The sequence below is a fragment of the Oncorhynchus mykiss genome, chromosome 7 (assembly GCF_013265735.2).
Source record: "Oncorhynchus mykiss isolate Arlee chromosome 7, USDA_OmykA_1.1, whole genome shotgun sequence".
NCBI classification, from domain to species: domain Eukaryota; kingdom Metazoa; phylum Chordata; class Actinopteri; order Salmoniformes; family Salmonidae; genus Oncorhynchus; species Oncorhynchus mykiss.
Genome location: NC_048571.1, coordinates 10,379,883 through 10,401,480, shown reverse-complemented (window position 1 = coordinate 10,401,480; position 21,598 = coordinate 10,379,883). Strand labels below are relative to the sequence as shown.

Below are 21,598 nucleotides of genomic sequence, written 5' to 3'. Positions count from 1 at the left end.
TGGCCCCAAAAACTCTGACGTTCCTGGGCCCTCCCTGGACACACACACACCACCCATGCCGTACTCATCATCCCCACCACACACACACACCTTCGCCCAGCCAGATCCCTTACTTCCTGTGTAATTCCTCCATCCTTCTAGGACCTGTGAGGGAGTAGAGACCAAGCACACTTCTGCTGCTGTTTGGGTGTGATCCCAACCCCACCTAACTCTATCCAACAAGCCATCTCCACCCCTCAGTCTCCCAATCTCTACAGCTCCATCCCTCAATCTCCCAATCCCTCCAATTTCCCCATCTCTCCCCTCGCTGGACACTGCCACTTCATCAAAACTGAGTCAGGGGCCACTCACACTGTGTGTGCGTGCGTGCATGCATGCGTGCGTGTGTGTGTGTGCGTGGGTGCTGACAGGGCCACTTCTTCTAGCTGGCGCTGCTAACTGGCCTTCATAGAACCTTATATTGAGCATCCAGACCTCACAGTGGATTGAATAACACAGACATTATTATAACAGGTTTATCAATTTATACCTCTGAGGCTGAGCCTGCATCTTAAGGCAGAGGAATGGAGAGTTGTGGGGGACAGGGGACGAAAGAGCACAGAGGTATATACACACTGTCAAGCATATAGACACACAGACAGAGTTCTGAGCTCCTGAGTGACTATACTGACCTTTGCTGTCCCCAGGCCGGGGTCTGCCAGCAGGCTCTGCCCCAGCAGGGTGAGGAGGTGGGCGTCCTGGGGACAGCTGTGTATCAGTGCCAGGCCGTCTGCCCAGGACAGGGGGCTCTTCAGGTCGTAGGAGCGGCCCTGACGGAAGGCCTCTACATCCAGCATGGAGGCTAGCAGAGCAGCCTGCAGATCACCCAGCTGTTCTCTTAGGACCAGGAGGAGGAATGGACAGGCCTGACCTATATATCCACAATAGGAGAGAACACACACAGACAGATGCACACACAGAGACACACACTGTTCCACACGTTGGCAGGTGATGACTTTTTCCTCTAGAAAGTGTGGTTGAGTCATGGCGGTGTGCTGCGTTGTAATACTCAGTAACTGGCCCACATTAAGGACAACGTACCACTTCTACACTTCCTTGTCTTTCTTTAGGTTTTGGAGGCAGAATCTTGAGAAGTTTGTTTTCCTGTTGACCTTCGCAGCTTGATTGAACCTTTAACTCAATTAATCCACCTCTGGATTCGGACGGAACACCAGTCCCAATTTATTCCGCCTCATGCATCAAATTCTCTGCATCTGGTGAAAATATGTTGACCCACTATTCATATTACTATAGATGTATTTATCCTCCATTTAACCAGGGAAGTCACATTGAGATTGACATCTCTTTTTCAAGGCTGCTCTTTTAAAGCTTACATGGACTCTCAAGTCTCAACTAACATTGTAATTAATTTCTCTGTCTTCGTTCTCCCAGTTGATAGAGTAGTCTTACCAGGCAGTGTAACGGGGTGGAGGGCTGAGAGCTCTGTCTGTACCAGGTTGGCCTGGGCCTCAGACACCCAGAGGAAGAGCAGGGAGGGGGCCGCTCGGCCGGGACAACCCTGGAAGAGACTCCCGTCTTGGGCTAGACCCCCGTCCCACACCGCGTACCCTCTGAGCTGGGACGCCACCAGGCTCACCGACAGCCCCCCCTCCTCCTCGGATGACACCCTGGAATCTGTTGGAGAAGGGGGAGGGTGTAATAATTCTGTTTTGATCTTACTGGATAACTGATGACAGGGAAGTCTTTTTTGTTGGATTATTTCTATCATTTATTTAAAGGTCTTCTACAGTATTTTGGAGAAGGCAGAAAGACTGTCTAATACACTGACTATCGGGGGTTAAGAATCCAAGACCCTGGAGTTACTAGCACCATGCTCTCACTAACTGACCACCTCCTGCTCAACATAAGCTTAGGACACTAGTAGGATCCACAGATTCACCCGGAGTCAAGTGGGGTGAAAAGGTTGTGCAGACCAGTATGGCCTACCGTCGCCAAACGTAAATAGAACCCTAAGCTGAGCTTCTTAACCCTAACCCAGTCCAGAGAAAAACAGGTACATGTGTAGATGTGTGTGTGTGTTCAGGTGCAAGTGTGTGTATGGGGGCACGTGTGTGTGACCCTCACAGGGTCACAGACAGTTGACCAGGGTCGTTACATGCTCACCTACAGTAAACAACTGGGTAAGCGATGGGACAATAACAAGAGTAACCGTAATGAGATTTATATAAAGGATTAAAGACGGGTTATCTAAGGGAACGTCAGGCTGGAATTAAATCATTACACATAATTAATATTACAAACTGGGTGGGTCGAGCCCTGAATGCTGATTGGCTGACAACCGTGGTATATTTCACCATATACCACGGGTATAACTGCTCTAATTACATTGTTAACCAGTTTATAAAAGCAATAAGGCACCTCAGGGGGTTGTGGTATATGGCCAATATACCACGGCTAAGGGCTGTATCCAGGCACTCCGCGTTGTGTCGTGTTTAAGAACAGCACTTAGCCGTGGTATACAGTTGTTTTGACCATATACCACACCCCCTCGGGCCTTATTGCTTAAATATAGAATAGGCTGATCTGATCCTTCTACATGTATATAATACCTGTAAATCGTTAACAACAAGTTTTTTGCATCGTACTGGCCAACTACCTTTCCTTGCTGGACAATGGATTTCAGCACTACACTTTCAGAACAGAAGTGTGTTTTCCAGTCTGACTTCACCAGCCTGGTTCCAGATCTGATTGTGCTCTTGCCAACTCATTTGCTTATTGTCAAGCCAAACATGTTTAGCATGACAATGAGGGCCAAGGAGTTGGCACGATGGCACAAACAGACTGCCACTCATCTGCCCGCTGCCCTCCTCATCTGAATACCTTGACCTAAGTCTCATGAGGCCGCAGTCTATGACGGCAGCAGGAAGAGGGTGGCTCAGCGAGGCTATGGAGCCCATCTGATCCCCCTGGGGAAGGGAAGGACTGTGTTGCAGTAAAGACTAAAACACACAGTGACTTCACCCTCTGAGGCTTTTTGAGAGCTTTTTATCATCTTCCCCCATCTGATCATTAGACTAGGTCATACTCCACCACACATACACACAGCTGCAATGTCAAGCTGTCAGTGATTACCTTTCAGCGGTAGAGTGATGCCATCATCTGTTACCTACAAAAAGAGGAGGGAGATGAAATATATTAGCAGGAGGAAAATGCTGACATGTTGTCATTACGGTATGTAATAAGAGGGAGGATGAATAAAATAGCTGATTAGAGAAGAGGTAAAGGAGGAGAAGAGATTGAAGACAGGTGGAGGGATATTATAAAGCATCCTGTTGGGTTTATATATTAAGGAGGGTAGACTGACCCCTGACCCTGATGCTCAGTCTTGACCAACCTTTAGAACCTTATTCCCCTAGACCCGTATTCCCCTAGCCCAGACCAGATGCACTTGTGTAGATCTGAAAGGATTGAATAGGTAGTCACATTGGACATGTTTATCATGGTTGCTATGGAAACAATACCAATCATAACAGAATAATACATATTCTGTTTAAAATGGTTGTCAATAAAAAAGACCTCGTTCAACAACAGAAGGAACATTTCCAGACATGACAAAAGCAGCTAAATAAATAAATAAATAAAATAGGCAATGGGGACTTCCCTGTTGTTTTGCTGACCTTACAGTGGAAAACAACAACAGTTTGACACAGTAATCTATTGACCACAAGGCAACTGCTCCGGACTCACTGACCACGGTTTAATTCACCGCGGGACTCTGTCATTAGCACCACACTATTTCTTAATTGCTTGTTAAAGGATTTTATGGCCCTTGAATGGATTTGATGGGAGTTTGGAGAACACCTGGTGATAAACTGCCGATGTTTTGCCAGTTATGGTCTTGAGTTGCTTATCATGTTATTGTCCCAGTAAGAGACTGGCATGTGGGTTTTTGAGACTGCCAGTGAAGGTTGTGTTCCAAGTGTTCAAAGTAGAGACACATATTTGATCTTCTATTTTATTACAGCTCTCTCCATCCGTCCCATCAGTGCCCTATTTTGTGAGGACTGGCCCATTAAGACGTTGGACAACACATGTCCTTTATTAAAATATAAACCAGGAACAAAAACTAGTGATGGGCCAATCACATTAAGGGGGAAGCTATCTGGAAGAGAGCATGGAAAGAAAGAAAGAAGCTGGGCAAATATTGATGTGAAATCAGGACAGTGGGGAAAGAACCTGGTTGTTTCTGTCTTACATTCATAAAGGCTTCAACTGAGACACACATTTGGAACGCACAGGTATTATGCTCAGCTAATTTTGAATGTGGAGCACAAGCACGCGCCTATGTGTACACAAAGATAGAGTGACCTACACACACACACACCACTAGCCAAAGTGTCTTACCACCAGGTTTCCATTGGCCTGCGCTCGGACCACCCCAGCGTGCAGTGTAGAGAAGGACAGTTCCATGATAGGAGGCAGTGGCTGTGTGCTGCCAGGTTGGTGCTCCGATATGCTCTGTGACCCCGTGACCTTCTCTCCAGCCTGTCAATCACAACACAGAGGCACCGGCACACATTGAAATAATTCACAGCATTGCATGAAACACCTCATATCCACCTCAACTGCTTAAACAGATTTCTTCCCAGGCATGAAACAAAGGCTTTCCTAGAAGCAAATGCTTTAAATCGACCACGATTTCCTAGAATGTTTTCAATTGGTGATGTCTTGTCTTTTAGGTGCAACAAGTTACAGTGGGTGGAGTTTAAGGTGGAGGCCTTTCAGCTAGGTCCCTCCAGCTACAGTAAAAGAAGAGACACTGCACTGAGCAACACAGAAATCCTAGAACAGAGATGGGAAGCTCTATTCGAGATGCTCAACAACAGGGGTTACATCTGTTCCTCTACAGCGTCCCGAAACACAATAACAAACATGTTGGATCTTAACCAGAGTTACCTGCTTCTTCTAAAACATCCACTGGGGAGGCTTTCTACTACTAATTATCTCACAGCACCAGACTGGTTTCTTTTATTACTTACACATTCCCAATCCCCACTGTCTGCTAGCTAGCTAAACCTCTACATGTGTTACAGACAGGCAGTTAGCTGACAAGAGCTGGCAAACCTCACCTCAGTCGTGATACAGGCTACAATGTTGTCTTCTCCAAGTCTGACCTCAATCCAAGTCTGAAATAGCTGGCTTCTCTGAGCACTGTCCTCTCTGAGTACTGCATATAAACATGTCCATCTTGATTTGTTTGCTTGATTTGATGCTCTCTGACTGTCAAAAGGCTCTAATATTATTCGAAACCAGACAATATGTTATTTGTCCAGGCAACCATGGAATTAGAACCATATCATTAGAATTCTACTCACTTAAAGTGAATAGGCCTATGCCATGTGATGATGTACCATGATCATTAAAGACACATGCCGCTCCCCCCCCCCCCCCCCCCATCCCTCCCTCCTACCTGTTTGGGTACATGTTCTTCTGGGGTGGGTTGGCCTTGCCTGGGGCTCTGTTGTGGGGTCTTCAGCCTGGGGCACTCTTCTTCATCATCTATGTCCTCCTCATCCTCACTGGAAAGCACAACTGACACACAGAGACACTCGACTTAGTATGGTGATTATACACTGTCGTTAAACAAACAAGGGGAACTGATAATATTACAGGCCAGTGGTCTGTTGCAGCAGCTGGGTGTAAAAACACTGGGCTTAAATGATAAGCGGAAGATAGTTACACCCAGAATATACTAGCCTTCCTTTCAAAATGAGGGAAGAGAGAGGAGAGAGAGACAGAGAGACACACCAGTCTGTAGGTGAGGGGATTGTACTGTATATAGTAAGGTGCCTACACACACTGAGGTCGATCCATGCCAAGGCTGGGGTTGGTGGGCCCAGGGTAATAGGCTTGCCAGGGAGTCATCTGGAGTGTGACGCTCAGCGCTGAGCTAGCCAGAACTGGAGCAACTTGTCCTGCTGTACCACCCATAACTGTTGTATATCTATGGTGCCACCTACTGGGACTGGCACCTTGAAGTGACACTGACACCGTTAGTTAGTGTGTCAATGGGGTGGCTTCACAAAGGAGCTGCTGGCACACTGACTGTGCCTGGAGTTGAGAGCAGGAGCTCCTTTCCATGCTCTACCACCGACTGAGACTGTCACTTCCAAGTCAGTGTGTTAATGAGTGTGTCAGTTGCTGGCACACTAACAGTCAGTGAAGGACTTAAGAGGATTGGAGTGGTATATATTTGTATTCAAGATGACTACTTTGATGAATGATTAGCTAATACACTGTAGGGAGGATGAGCGATTTTTAAAGCCCCCAAGCAGTCTTTGTAATTTTATTTTTAAATCACTGTATGTCTTATAAATCACTGTCTGTTAATGAAAATAACTCCAACATATATATTTTTTTATAATTTACACTGAGTATACCAAACATCAGGAACTGAGTGCATTTCCCTGAGCCTCCTTTCGCCCTTCAAACACTCTGTCTGATCGTGTGGGAGTTAGGAAACAAATGTGGAGATATTTACATAGACAGCCCTGATTGGCTGATAGGATGGTCTAGAGTCCATCCCCTTACCCAGATGAACAGTCATTGGTCTATTATAATCAGATCACATTGTGATGTCATGCTGTGGGCCAAAAGTTCCATCCCACCAGAACAAGCTGAAATTCAAGGCATTGTTTTCTAACATCTCTTACACAAAAAGGGCATTATCATAATTTCAGTGATATTAAGACAGTGTGAAAATAGCATCATCTTTTTTTAAGAATAATCACATTTTTAAATGCACCTCCCCTTTTAATATATCACATTGATGATGATGAAGTACGTAATATTAGCCTACATCATGTTGTTCACCAATACCTTTGACATAAATACAGATTAGCCTACATTGTACAGGTCCTGACATAGGATCACTGACCTAGCTGGAGATGGTTGTTAGCTGCTCACACAAAGTCCATGGGTTCATTTAAAGGGGGACTAGAAGCTCCTGGTAGCAGCGGAAGGACCCAGAGTTAGAGGGGGAAGTGGAGGGGGGAAGGGGATTGGGACAGTGTGGGTCAAGTGCCAGTTGACAGACACAGGACTAATGGGCTTTATAGGGAGCTTTGGCTAGCCACAGTAATCTGGGTGACTACTTGTCTTTCCCCCCCCTCCTCCATATAACACTGGTGTGGCAGCGCCATGCTCCACCCGCCCGCCCCTATCTATCGCTGGCACACTGACTGTGCCTGGAGTTGAGAGCAGGAGCTCCTTTCCATGCTCTACCACCGACTGAGACTTGAAAGCGCTCTCTCTCTCTCTCTCTCTCTCTCTCTCTCTCTCTCTCTCTCTCTCTCTCTCTCTCTCTCTCTCTCTCTCTCTCTCTCTCTCTCTCTCTCTCTCTCTCTCTCTCTCTCTCTCTCTCTCTCTCTCTCTCTCTCTCTCTCTCTCTCTCTCTCTCTCTCTCTCTCTCTCTCTCTCTCTCTCTCTCTCTCTCTCTCTCTCTCTCTCTCTCTCTCTCTCTCTCTCTCTCTCTCTCTCTCTCTCTCTCTCTCTCTCTCATGGAGGGACAAAGGGGACTGAGAATAACCAAGTATTCTCTCGTTATCACTATGGTATCTTCCTTGTCAGCACTTTGAGTGCATGTGAAGACACACACACACCTCACTCAAAAAAAGTGAGCCACCCCTCTGCGGTGGAGCCAGGCATTAATCTCTCAGCAACGCTGACAGCTGATGGTTTCCCAGGCCCGCCTCTGGCTACACATCTCTGACCACAAAGAGCTTGTAAAGCTGTAACTAGGACCCATTAGGAGAAGAGAGAACAAATGCAGACCAGATGAGGATCCTCATCGGACGTTGTGTCCTCATCATTCCCCTGGTGATGCCCGAGCCCCATGTTGACAGAAATATATTTTAATGGCAAATATTGCCTGTACCGAAAATTACAAACCGAAGCTTGAGTTTCCTCTCTCTTCCAACCGCTTCTTGGCTCCCCAGCTCCCCATGTCGTCATCATTATGAAGGCTCCTGTACTCGTTACTACCTAATCACTGTGGATTTGAAGGGCCAAGACTCCGCTAGAAAGAGGAAGCCCATGGGTCTCTGCAGGACAGGTCCTCGCTAAGGATGCAGCTCACCACAGATCCAATCAGTGGCTATGGGCGTGGCTTAGTTGCATAGAAGTTAAGGTTAGTGTTGGTTATAGGGGTGGAGCTTTGGTCCTTCCAGAGGATCCATTCTAACGCCATGGTGGTGGTGCACCATGCCAACAGAGGGAGTTTCCCTGTAAATTGCTTCCAGTGTGTCAGAATGTGCTCTGGGTCGTTCGTAAATTCAGAGTGTTTCACACTCGGGAGCGTTCAGAGTGTACACTGGACGCTCAGGCTGAGGAGAAAGGTTGATCCGAGCGTTCTGTAGCTGGCTAGCTACTTCCAGAGATAAATGAGAGAACACCTCTCTCTGACCATTTTACTCGCCCTAGCAGAGCTGATTAGGCTGTTTTCATGTTATCTAGAGCGTTGGTGACTAACTGTGATTCTGGCAACAATTTAGTTATGTTTTTTTGCCAACGTTTACTGACACCGGTAATATTCAACAGGTGTTGCACATTTGTAAATTCATCCGTTTTTAATCTGCTCTAGCCAGAGTGAATTTACGAGTCTCCCTCGCCTCCAGTCTGGTTTGCATAGCCACAAAGTCAGATTCCACAGCCACATTCTGCCTTGCAAATGACCTCATTACTTTCTTAAAGAGACACCGCACACTTTGATAAAAGATATTGCTGCTTCTTCTTCTGCAAATGTTGATCAGTACAATAAAATAATATGTTCTAACAGTTGCCAATAAAATAATATGTTCTAATAGTTGTCAATAAAATAATATGTTCTAATAGTTGTCAATAAAATAATATGTTCTAATAGTTGTCAATAAAATAATATGTTCTAATAGTTGTCAATAAAATAATATGTTCTAACAGTTGTCAATAAAATAATATGTTCTAATAGTTGTCAATAAAATAATATGTTCTAACAGTTGTCAATAAAATAATATGTTCTAATAGTTGTCAATAAAATAATATGTTCTAACAGTTGTCAATAAAATAATATGTTCTAATAGTTGTCAATAAAATAATATGTTCTAACAGTTGTCAATAAAATAATATGTTCTAATAGTTGTCAATAAAATAATATGTTCTAATAGTTGTCAATAAAATAATATGTTCTAATAGTTGTCAATAAAATAATATGTTCTAATAGTTGTCAATAAAATAATATGTTCTAACAGTTGTCAATAAAATAATATGTTCTAATAGTTGTCAATAAAATAATATGTTCTAACAGTTGTCAATAAAATAATATGTTCTAACAGTTGTCAATAAAATAATATGTTCTAATAGTTGTCAATAAAATAATATGTTCTAACAGTTGTCAATAAAATAATATGTTCTAATAGTTGTCAATAAAATAATATGTTCTAATAGTTGTCAATAAAATAATATGTTCTAATAGTTGTCAATAAAATAATATGTTCTAACAGTTGCCAATAAAATAAGTCCTAAATGGAAAGGATTTGCTTATCATCTGTAGCCCCATAATATCAGCTACAACAAGCTCAATGCACACAATCCTGTTGAATATTATGCATTCACCTGTATTGTGAATAGACCTAGGCTACATCTTGATTCACCCGGTTTATCAATGCAGATTTACCATTCAAATAAATTACCATTATGTTGTTTGGTACTTAGATTAGTAAAAACTAAGTCAAACTGATTGCATAACAGTAGCTGAGTTTATCTGTCTGGATCAAGTGCCATTCTGGGAATTTGTCTAATACGCCTTCTTTCTGTTGTTGTCGTGATACTAGCCAGTCTGTTATGTAATGGCCCTGAACCCCACTAAGACATACAGCTGAAACCACTTCCTCGCCTGTTCATCCATTGGTGTCGGATGATATTCTATACTGACGCCACTGGGTGAGGAGGGCATTTTGCTTCGTTTATAATGTTGGTTCAGCGTAACAACACTCATATTACAGAGTAGTATGTGACGTCATACCGCCAGTCTATGCGTGATGTGGTATGTTCTGATCAATATGCTTTGAAGGGTTCAACAGTGGGTCAACTTACTAGGTTCTGTGGAAGTGGGCTTGGGCCTCCTCAGCCTGAGATGGAGGGAGAGACACTTGGTTGGAGGCCTCCTCTCTCTGTCTGTGAGGTTAGCCCGGAGGGGAGGCCTGCTCTCTCTGTCTGTGAGGTTAGCCCGTAGGGGAGGCCTGCTAAAGGAAAAACGTTTCTCCTGTGTGGCCTGGGTCACTGAAGCCACAGCGGAGAGGGGGTGTCTCGGGGACCCTGTGGATGCACCTCTGGCCCATGACATCAAGGGGCGGTCGGGAGGGTCGTCACTATCTGGGCTCTGGCTTCGGTGGCCTGCGGGGACAGGGACACTTCCCCTGGGGCCCGTCCCTGGTGAACCACTAGTCTTCTTGATCTGGTTCTGCAGTGATCCTGAACTTCCCTTCCCCTCCTTCTGAAAGCATACCAGGTAGGACTATTAGTCACAGGGGTTAACCTAACAGAAAATCCCCTAGAAATGATTACAATCAACTAGAAAAATACAAATAAATCCTAAACGAAAACGTATGAGCCTGCAAATGCACCTACACTAACCAGTTAGTTCTCATATAGTTCGCTACAGTTTGTTTTCAACGGCCACACTTTACAAGACTCTATACTATAGACTCTATACTATTCTATAGACCAAGCCACCCTGGGGTGTTATCCTGTTGCAAGATATGGAGTTACCAGCTCAGCTGAATCAGGACTATCTGTATAGGGTGGAAGTTAAGCTACTTGGCTGTTCACCGTTGTCATTTCACTGTGAGGAATAGACCTAGCAACACTGAGTTAGCCAACACTAACATTGCTTGAAAAAGCTAGCTAACGCTCATCCTAGCTAGCGAACAAGTATGGTTACGACCAATAACTATGTACCAGACTAGTAAGTATAAGCAATTGTTTTCCACTAGACATATATTTATGTGAATCCTGAGGCCAGTCAACTGTATGTGTCCCAAACGGCATCCTATTAACTATAGTGCACTATCTAGGGAAGAGGGTCCCACTTGAGACACAGCTACCTACCTCTGTGTTTTGTGGAGGAGATCCATTCATCCCAGAGTCATGTCTCCTCCATGTTGAGTCTCCTGGGGAGACAGAGAGCCTGTCGTCCGTCTTTGAGGAACTGTCCACCTCTCTTTCTGGAGATGGTTCTGATGCAGAATCCTGCTCCGACTGCACTGGGCTGCATCTCACAGACATTTGGGAATCTCCTGAGGAAGATGTAAAACAGACAATGAATACTAAAATATATGCCGTTTAGCAGACACTTTTATCCAAAGTGACTTTGATAAACGTTTTCGTATGGGTGGCCTCAGCGGGAACCGAAACAACGAAACACAACAGTTCCATTTTGACCCTTGTTGAAGAGACAGTAGCCTGCTTGCCTACATGTATGACATGACAGCGATAGCCACAGGAGTTGGCTAAAGCACACAGCTAAATGTTGCGTCTCCTGAACGAGAAAGAGTTAAAAGAAAAGCAGTCTGAAGGAAAGAGATTGTTTACTGCAGACATTTTTAACAAGGCCATAAAGTTAAGCATTTGTTTATCCAACCAGGAAAATGGTCAGGCTTGCCAACACAATATAGAAGAAGAGGGAAACGCAGGGGGAGGTTTGGTTAGACACAGCAACACCTGCTAAACGTTAACCCCACTACTCATGCTTCAAGAGGGCCACCGTTGTTCCTGTTCCCAAGAAAGCTAAGGTAACTGAGCTAAACGACTATCGCCCCGTAGCAGTCACTTCCGTCATCATGAAGTGCTTTGAGAGACTAGTGAAGGATCAGATCACCTCCACCCTACCTGACACCCTAGACTCACTCCAATTTGCTTACTGACCCAACAGGTCCACAGACGACGCAATCGCAATCACACTGCCCTAACACATCTGGACAAGAGGGATACCTATGTAAGAATGCTGTTCATTGACTACAGCTCAGCATTTAACACCAGAGTACCCTCCAAACTCGTCATTGAGCTTGAGACCCTGGGTCTCGACCCGGCCCTGTGCAAATGGGTCCTGGACTTTCTGATGGGCCGCCACCAGGTGATGAGGGTAGGAAAAAACATCTCCACTCCGCTGATCCTTAACACTGGGGCCCCACAAGGGTGCGCTCTCAGCCCTCTCCTGTACTCCCTGTTCACCCATCACTGCGTGGCCATGCACGCCTGCAACTCAATCATCAAGTTTGCAGACGACACTCCAGTGGCAGGCTTGATTACCAACAACGACGAGACGGCCTACAGGGAGCAGGTGAGGGCCCTCGGAGTGTGGTGTCAGGAAAATAACCTCACACTCAACAAAACAAAGGAGATGATCGTGGACTTTAGGAAACAGCAGAGAGAGCACCCCCCTATCCACATTAACAGGACAGTAGTGGAGAAGGTGGAAAGTTTGAAGTTTGTCGGCGTACACATCACGGACAAACTGAAATGGTCCACCCACACAGACAGTGTGCCTCTTCAACCGCAAGAGGCTGAAGAAATTTGGCTTGTCACCAAAAACACTCAAACTTTTACAGATGCATAATCGAGAGCATCCTGTCGGGCTGTATCACCGCCTGGTACGGCAACTGCTCCGCCCACAACCGTAAGGCTCTCCAGAGGGTAGTGAGGTCTGCACAATGAATCACCGGGGGCAAACTACCTGCCCTCCAGGACAACAACCACCCGAGCCACTGCCTGTTCACCCCGCTATCATCCAGAAGGTGAGGTCAGTACAGGTGCATCAAAGCTGGGACCGAGAGACTGAAAAACAGCTTCTATCTCAAGCCTATCAGACATTGAGTGACATTTGAGTGGCTGCTGCCAACATACTGACTCAAATCTCTAGCCACTTTAATAATAAAAAATTGGATGTATCACTAGTCACTTTAAACAATGCCACTTTATATAATGTTTACATACCTTACATTACTCATCTCATATGTATATACTGTACTCTATGCCATCTACTGCATCTTGCATATGCCGTTCGGCCATCGCTCATCCATATATTTATATGTACATATTCTTATTAATTCCTTTACACTTGTAAGGTAGTTGTTGTGAAATTGTTAGATTACTTGTTAGATATTACTGCACTGTCGGAACTAGAAGCACAATCATTTCGCTACACTCGCACTAACACCTGCTAACCATGTGTATGTGACCAATAACATTTTATTTGAAACTCCAACAAAACACTTAACGAGGAAAAACCTTGATTACACAAGTATGTTTGACCCTTAATTGGTTAAGACAATGTAGATATAAGCACCCTCCAACTGCTGTGGATCTACAGCCTAGACTGAGCACCGAGATTTAAGACAAATGTTTTTATACAAATAATAAATGTTTCACAAAAATAGCGTAGCATCCACAAGTGTAGATTTTCTTCATCAGGCCTCCCTAAGCTGAGCACATTGTCTCGGGATTGTTTTGGACTGTGTGAGAAAGATTGAACGGTAAGCTAGGATTCCACCCCAATGAACTCTCTCTCTCTGTGTGGTGTGTGGTGTGTGTGTGACACTGACCACTGAACTCTGCACGGCGCGTCTTGAGCAGTGGCGACACACACCCAGTCTCTTGATTCTTGTCCCGGCACAGTGTGTCTGATGCCCTCTTAGGGCGCCATCTAGTGGAGGACAACGGTACAATCAGTTCAAATGATTCCAAGTATAGATTTCTATGGTTGGTGTCACTTCTAGTTCTGACAGAGTGACAGATACCAGAACAAGTGTGAACCGAACAAGCAGAATCAAAAAATCAACTACGTTCTAATTCCTAGACGTAAAGTTATCCGTTTTTCAGTTATCAATCTGTTACATTGTAATTTTATTTTACATTTATCCATATCGACTTACAGGAGCAATTAGGGTTAAGTGCCTTGCTCAAGGGCACATTGGCAGATTTTTCACGTAGTCAGCTTTGGGATTCAAAACAGCAACCTTTCAGTTGCTGGTCCAACGCTCTTAACCTCTAGGCTACATGCCGCCCTGATGACATACCCATTTTTGAAGCAGGGAGGAGAGGCTGCTGGGAGTCTTTGTTCAGCTTTGTGTGTTGATGATGTCACAGGGCTTGATTGGATGTGAGGTGGCTTCTTATGAGTCAGAGACTCCGTCTGCTTCTTAGTTGTTCCGTTGACTGCTAGCTGACAGCGAGCGGGTGATCTCCGCAGAGTGCTGGGCATATGGGTTTCTCTCCATTTGCTGTGCTCTGGGGAATTCCCTCTCTGGCTGGCAACTGGATGGTGTTCTGGGGTCTGAGCTGGTCTCTGGAAGCCTGTTGACTGGCTGGAGGTCCATTTGTCTGATTGGCCAGGTCCAAGACGCGCTTCACAGACATCCCTCAGAACTAGCCTGTTAGGAGTGCTGCAAACAAGCAAACAATGATCAAAGTCTCAGCAAAGTCTATCTAACATCTCAGGAACTACATCAATACCATATACAGTTGAAGTCAGAAGTTTACATACACTTAGGTTGGAGTCATTAAAACTCATTTTTCAACCACTCCACAAATATCTCTAGATTTGGCAAGTCGGTAAGAACATCTACTTTGTCCATGACACAAGTAGTTTTTCCAACAATTGTTTACAGACAGATTGTTTAACTTATAATTCACTGAATCACAAATCCAGTGGGTCAGAACTTTACATACATTTAGTTGACTGTGCCTTTAAACAGCTTGGAAAATTCCAAAAAATGATGTCATGGCTTTAGAAGCTTCTAATAGGCTAATTGACATAATTTGAGTCAATTGGGGGTGTACCTGTGGATGTATTTCAAGGCCTACCTTCAAACTCAGTGCCTCTTTGCTTGACATCATGGGAAAATCAAAAGAAATCAGCCAAGACCTCAGAAAAAAGAAAAAAAAGTGTAGACCTCCACAAGTCTGGTTCATCCTTGGGAGCAGTTACCAAAACCTGACGGTACCACGTTCATCTGTACAAACAATAGTACGCAAGTATAAACACCATAGGACCATGCAGCTGTGACACCGCTCAGGAAGGAGGCGCGTTCTGTCTCCAAGAGATTAACGTAATTTTGTGCGAAATGTGCAAATCAATCCCAGAACAACAGCAAAGGACCTTGTGAAGATGCTGGAGGAAACCGGTACAAAAGTATCTATATCCACAGTAAAACGAGTCCTATATCGACATAACCTGAAAGGCCGCTTAGCAAGGAAAAAAACACTGCTCCAAAACCGCCATAAAAAAAGCCAGACTACGGTTTGCAACTGCACATGGGGACAAAGATCATACTTTTTGGAGAAATGTCCTCTGGTCTGATGAAACAAAAATAGAACTGTTTGCCATAATGACCATCGTTATGTTAGGGGGGAAAAGGGGGAGGCTTGCAAGCTGAAGAACACCATCCCAAACGTGAAGCACGTGGGTGGCAGCATCATGTTTGGGGGTGCTTTGCTGCACGAGGGACTGGTGCACTTCACAAAATAGGTGGCATCACGAGGCAGGAAAAGTATGTGGGTATATTAAAGCAACATCTCAAGTCATCAGTCAGGAAGTTAAAGCTTGGTCGCAAATGGGTCTTCCAAATAGACAATGACCCCAAGTGACCACAGTGACCACAATGACAACAAAGTCAAGGTATTGGAGTGGTCATCACAAAGCCCTGACCTCAATCCAATAGAAAAGTTGTGAGAAGAACTGAAAAAGCGTGTGCGAGCATGGAGGCCTAAAAACCGGACTCAGTTACACCAGCTCTGTCAGGAGGAATGAGACAAAATTCACCCAACTTCTTGTGGGAAGCTTGTGGAAGGCTACCCGAAACGCTTGACCCAAGTTAAACAATTTAAAGCAATGCTACCAAATACTAATTGAGTATATGTAAACTTCTGACCCACTGGGAATGTAATGAAAGAAATAAAAGCTGAAGTAAATCATTATCTCTGCTATTATTCTGATATATCACATTCTTAAAATAAAGTTTTGATCCTAACTGACTTTAGACAGGGCATTTTTACTAGGATTAAATGTAAGGAATTGTGAAAAACTGAGTTTAAATGTATTTGGCTAAGGTGTATGTAAACTTCCGACTTCAACATTAACGGTAATGTCATCTGTATAATATAACCTACACTTGTTTTGTCATCATGATTTCCAGCTATACACACTGTACTAGACATTTTGATCATTTAACTGGTTGATGAGCACCATCTACTGAAAACAGTAAGCACTGCCGATATCCATGACCACTGCATCCTGGCAACAAAATAACCAATGAAAACCAGGCACAAGGCGAAAGCGCAGAAAAGTGGTGGAGAGAGTGTCATTGTTGACACGTTACACTCCCAACGGTGTCAAGAGGTGAGTCAAGTAAGTCATCTAGGAGAGATAATTGACATTCTTAATCCAGCAGGACTGTCCAAATAAGCTCTGGCCCGGTGTGTCACGTCACTTATTGATGCTGTTCATTAATCTCAGCAGCATGAACGCTATGGACCAGAGCCATGTACAGATCATGTCTATACATACCTCTGTTTCCCTGCTCTGGGGATGTGTCCATTCAGAGAGCCAACCTGTTCAGGCCTTTTTCCATTTGAAGAGCCATTGCACCAGCTTGTCTGAAATGACACACAGTGTTGTTTCAGCATAACTATTAACCCATAGGATACATAGTACATTGACCTACAGCTTTTAAAGTGTCTTGAGAGTGATCGGTTTAAATTAGAGAAGAGCCTTGGGTTGGGTCGCAAATGGCACCCTATTCCAGAGGAGGCAGGTAGGAGGCACTATGGGAGGATGGGCTCCTTGCAATGACTGGAATGGAATTAATAGAACAGAGTCAAATGTGGTTCTCATATGTTTGATACCGTTCCATTAATTCCATTCCAGCCATTAAAATGAGCCCATCCTCCTATAGCTCCTCCCACCAGCCTCCTCTGCCATTGTCCCAGTTGTGCACTAGCCACCCTGTGGGTTTTGGTCAAAAGTAGTGCATTGATTATTTGGGAAATAGGGTGCCATTTCAAAATCAAATCAAATTTTATTAGTCACATGCGCCGAATACAACAGGTGTAGGTAAACCTTACAGTGAAATGCTTACTTACAAGCCTTCTAACCAACAATGCAGTTTAAAAAATATGAATAAGAAATTAAAAGGAACAAGTAATTAAAGAGCAGCAATAAAATAACAATAGTGAGATTATATACAGGGGGTACCGGTACAGAGTCAATGTTCGGGGGCACCGGTTAGTCAAGGTAATATGTACATGTAGGTAGAGTTATTTGGGCGGCACTTGGGGAGGTTTCATTAGCATGACTTATACAGTATTTTATTAGGAACACCTAATATTGAGTTTCACCCTCTTTTGCCCTCAGAACAGCCTCAATTTGTTGAGGCATGGACTCTACAAGGTGTCAACGGTGTTCCAGAGGGATGCTGGCTAGAGGTCAACCGATTAATCGGAATGGCTGATTAATTAGGGCCGATTTCAAGTTTTCATAACAATCGGAAATCGGTATTTTTGGACACTAATTTTGCCAATTTTTTATATATTTTTTACACCTTTATTTATTTAAGTCAGTTAAGAACACATTCTTATTTTCAATCCCGGCCTAGGAACGGTGGGTTAACTGCCTCGTTCAGGGGCAGAACGACAGATTTTCACCTTGTCAGCTCGGAGGATCCAATCTTACAGTTAACTAGTCCAAAGCAATAACGACCGTTGCAATCCACTGACTGCCTGTTACGCGAATGCAGTTAAGCCAAAGTAAATTGCTAGCTAGCATTAAACTTATCTTAAAAAACAATCAATCATAATCACTAGTTAACTACACATGGTTGATGATATTACTAAATATTATCTAGCGTGTCCTGCATTGCGTATAATCTGACTGACCATACAAGTATCTGATTGAGCGGTGGTAGGCAGAAGCAGGCGCGTAAACATTTATTCTAAGCACTTTCATGCGTTTTGCCAGCAGCTCTTCGTTGTGCGTCAAATATTGCGCTGTTTATGACTTCAAGCCTATCAACTCCCGAGATGAGGCTGGTGTAACCGAAGTGAAAAGGCTGGCAAGTTAGCGGGCGCTAATAGTGTTTCAAACGTCACTCGCTCTGAGCCTTGGGGTGGTTGTTTCCCTTGCTCTGCATGGGTAACGCTGCTTCGGGAGTGGCTGTTGTTGTTGTGTTCCTGGTTCGAGCCCAGGGAGGAGCGAGGAGAGGGACGGAAGCTATACTGTTACTGGCAATACTAAAGTGCCTATAAGAACCTCCAATAGTCAAAGGTTAATGAAATACAAAAGGTATAGAGGGAAATAGTCCTATAATTCCTATAATAACTACAACCTAAAACTTCTTACCTGGGAATATTGAAGACTCATGTTAAAAGGAACCACCAGCTTTCATATGTTCTCATGTTCAGAGCAAGGAACTTAAACTTTAGTTTTCTTACATTGCACATATTGCACTTTTACTTTCTTCTCCAACACTTTGTTTTTGCATTATTATTAATTTTTTTTAAAAATTAGCCCTTTTTTCTCCCCAATTTTGTGGTATCCAATTGTTTAGTAGTTATTATCTTGTCTCATCGCTACAACTCCCGTACGGGCTCGGGAGAGACGAAGGTTGAAAGTCATGCGTCCTCCGATACACAACCCAACCAAGCCGCACTGCTTCTTAACACAACGCGCATCCAACCCGGAAGCCAGCCGCACCAATGTGTTGGAGGAAACACCACGCACCTGGCAACCTTGGTTAGCGTGCACTGCGCCCGGCCCACCACAGGAGTCGCTGGTGCGCGATGAGATAAGGATATCCCTACCGACCAAACCCTCCCTAACCCGGACGACGCTAGGCCAATTGTGCGTTGCCCCCCGGTCGCGGCCGGTTACGACAGAGCCTGGGTGTGAACCCAGAGTCTCTGGTGGCACAGCTGGCGCTGCAGAACAGCGCCCTTAACCTCTGTGCCACCCGGGAGGCCGTTTTTGCATTATTTAAACCAAATTGAACATGTTTCATTATTTATTTGAGGCTAAATTGATTAAATTTATGTATTAAGTTAAAATAAGTGTTCATTCAGTATTGTTGTAATTGTCATTTTTACAAATAAAAAATCAAATAACAATTGACCGATTAATCGGTATCTACTTTTTTTGGTCCTCCAATAATCGGTATCGGCATTGAAAAATCATAAATCGGTCGACCTCTAATGCTGGCCCATGTTGACTCCAATACTTTCCACAGCTGGGTCAAGTTGGCTGGATGTCCTTTGGGTGGTGGACCATTCTTGATACACACGGGAAGCGTGAAAAACCCTGCAGCGGTGCACTTCGACACTCAAACCAGTGCGCCTGGCATCTACCACAATACCCCATTCAAAGGCACTTTGAAAAAATCTTCTGTCTTGCCCATTCACCCTCCGAATGGCACACACACAATCCATGTCATAATTGTCTCAAGGCTTAAAAATCCTTCTTTAACCCGTCTCATCGCTTTCATCTACACTGAAGTGGATTTAACAAGTGACATCAATACGGGATTATAGCTTTCAACTGGATTCACACGGTCAGTCTGTCATGGAAAGAGCAAGTGTTCCTAAAGTTTTGTGCACCCAGTGTATACCTTATAGCTATGCCGATCTCACTTATAACCATGAGAAAATATAAGCACAACATTTATTCACAAATAACGAGTCACCGTGTGAAAATGCAGTTCATTGGAGCTATGTCCACTTCAAATGGAAATTATATGGGATACCTCGAATGGGCTGGAGGTATCCCGGAGACGTGAGAGAGGGGACTGCATGTGCATGTTGTCAGCTTCTGATGGCTGTTTTCTCTTGGGGATTTTGTAGGGGACTGCCATCTGAAATGAAGAATTACTGTATTATGGAGGTGCCACTTACGCTGACCTGCTTGTAGCTAACTATGTTGTAGCTCTGGTCCAGGCCATTAGTGTGCATCCGTCCACTAACGTTACTAGACCAGAGCTAGCTATTTTCCAACACCTCCTAATCAAGTTAACAACAATGCACAGGTTATGTTCAGAAAGATGTGACACAGTTAGCCAGTTATCCAGTAATATGAAAAGCCTTTGGTTAACTAACAAGCCAACTTACTTAACTGTCAAGGGTTCTGAATCAGACGGAAAGATGGCTAACGAACGAAAACAAGAAGCATTGTAAAGACGCCATTATGTTGTCATTTGCAACCAATTAAATGTTATCATATTGGCTAGCTAGCAAGCAATGGATGACTGCTTCTACTAAAATGCTACATCAATCTAGCAGCAAGAAGCCATCAACAACAGAGGCGCCTCTAGCGTTAACAGGAAATTGTTGAAAGCATGTTTACGCGCAACCTGTTTGCACTCTTAAAGCGCAGAACAAGTCTGGTCGGTTTATTACTAGACCTGAAATTGGTGTGTCATGTGTAGGCAAAGGCAATTAAGCCACAAAATCATTATTTATGGATCCGCTCTGGTGATACATAATAAGTTTATGAATTGCGAATGTGTACAATGCACAATCAAATACAGTAGTAGTGGGACGGCGTAATGCTACGGTTGCGCAGTGCAAGACTTCCGTATCTAGCTATCTACTGTAAATAACGTTACAACAAATAGCTTTCTATCACATTTAGTAACTACTAGACAATTTAGCACCTAGAATGTGTTGTATACGAAAGGCTAAGAAGAAATTGATAACATTTGGATTTATTTGTGCAATCGACCGTTGGTGTTGAACTAACCACGTACCATTAGCTACCAGTTAAACAGACGCTGTTGCTAGCAGCTAGCTAGCTTTGTGTTAGATCTAGGCTAGCTAGCTAATTATCAAAAACATTAGGGCTGATTTTGTTTTAATCTGATATGGACTTGAGAAACTAGCTAACTTCATCAAATTAATATTTTTTTGCTTTCAAATAACTTCAAATATTCTTCTGAGAGGTATTCAAAATATTTTAAAATATTGTTTGGTTTTCTGAGACCTGTATTTGAATATCAAAGAAAATCTTTTTTTTTTTTTTAACTCTAACCTCAAGTGAAAAGTTGGTATTTTCAAATGAATTACAAATACAACTATTTCCTGCCCAGGTCTGGACAGAATGCGAGCTTCCCCTTATCCCACTTTATCCCTCTTCCTACTAATGTAAATAATACCTATGGTAAAAACGTTTTTCCAACATTTTCTTTATAGATAGTTTTTTAATCATGGTTTACAGCCTGCTGTATCCTGTGCATATGACAACAAATATTTGATTTGATTGGATTTGACACTCCAACCTGTGACATGTCCTTGAAAAATACAGCAAAAGGAGCACTCTGTGTCTGCATAGATGTTTAGAAGAAGTGCAATATCATTCCTTGAGCAATACATATGTAGCAGACATGAGTCTGGCTCAAGTTCTGGTGATCTGAGAGCCCTCCTCTTGGTCTGATGGACCAGGGTTCAGATCCCTCCTGCGACACATACACTGTATCATAGGAATCAAGTAAACTACAGTACATGCATGTAAAAATGGCATTGTTCC

At 43.8% G+C, this 21,598-nt stretch overlaps 1 protein-coding gene across 2 annotated transcripts in view; it reads right to left on the bottom strand.

Moving 5' to 3' along the window:
- LOC110527198 (sentrin-specific protease 7) overlaps positions 1-20,456 on the bottom strand; it is a 29,565-nt gene extending 9,109 nt beyond the window's left edge. Inside the window, exons 1-12 of one of the 2 annotated variants that reach the window (XM_036982498.1) lie at positions 20,185-20,456; positions 19,824-19,931; positions 16,598-16,686; positions 14,109-14,474; positions 13,635-13,735; positions 11,143-11,330; positions 10,129-10,525; positions 5,471-5,592; positions 4,405-4,545; positions 3,133-3,166; positions 1,450-1,674; positions 672-910 (exon numbers count right to left, since the gene is read on the bottom strand). In XM_036982498.1, coding sequence (XP_036838393.1) covers positions 672-910; positions 1,450-1,674; positions 3,133-3,166; positions 4,405-4,545; positions 5,471-5,592; positions 10,129-10,525; positions 11,143-11,330; positions 13,635-13,735; positions 14,109-14,474; positions 16,598-16,686; positions 19,824-19,931 — 2,010 coding nt within the window. In that variant the 5' untranslated portion in view covers positions 20,185-20,456. Of the gene's footprint in view, positions 1-671; positions 911-1,449; positions 1,675-3,132; positions 3,167-4,404; positions 4,546-5,470; positions 5,593-10,128; positions 10,529-11,142; positions 11,331-13,634; positions 13,736-14,108; positions 14,475-16,597; positions 16,687-19,823; positions 19,932-20,184 lie in introns of both variants that reach the window. The other variant, XM_036982497.1, reaches the window with a different exon arrangement.
- Positions 20,457-21,598: the final 1,142 nt, after the last annotated feature.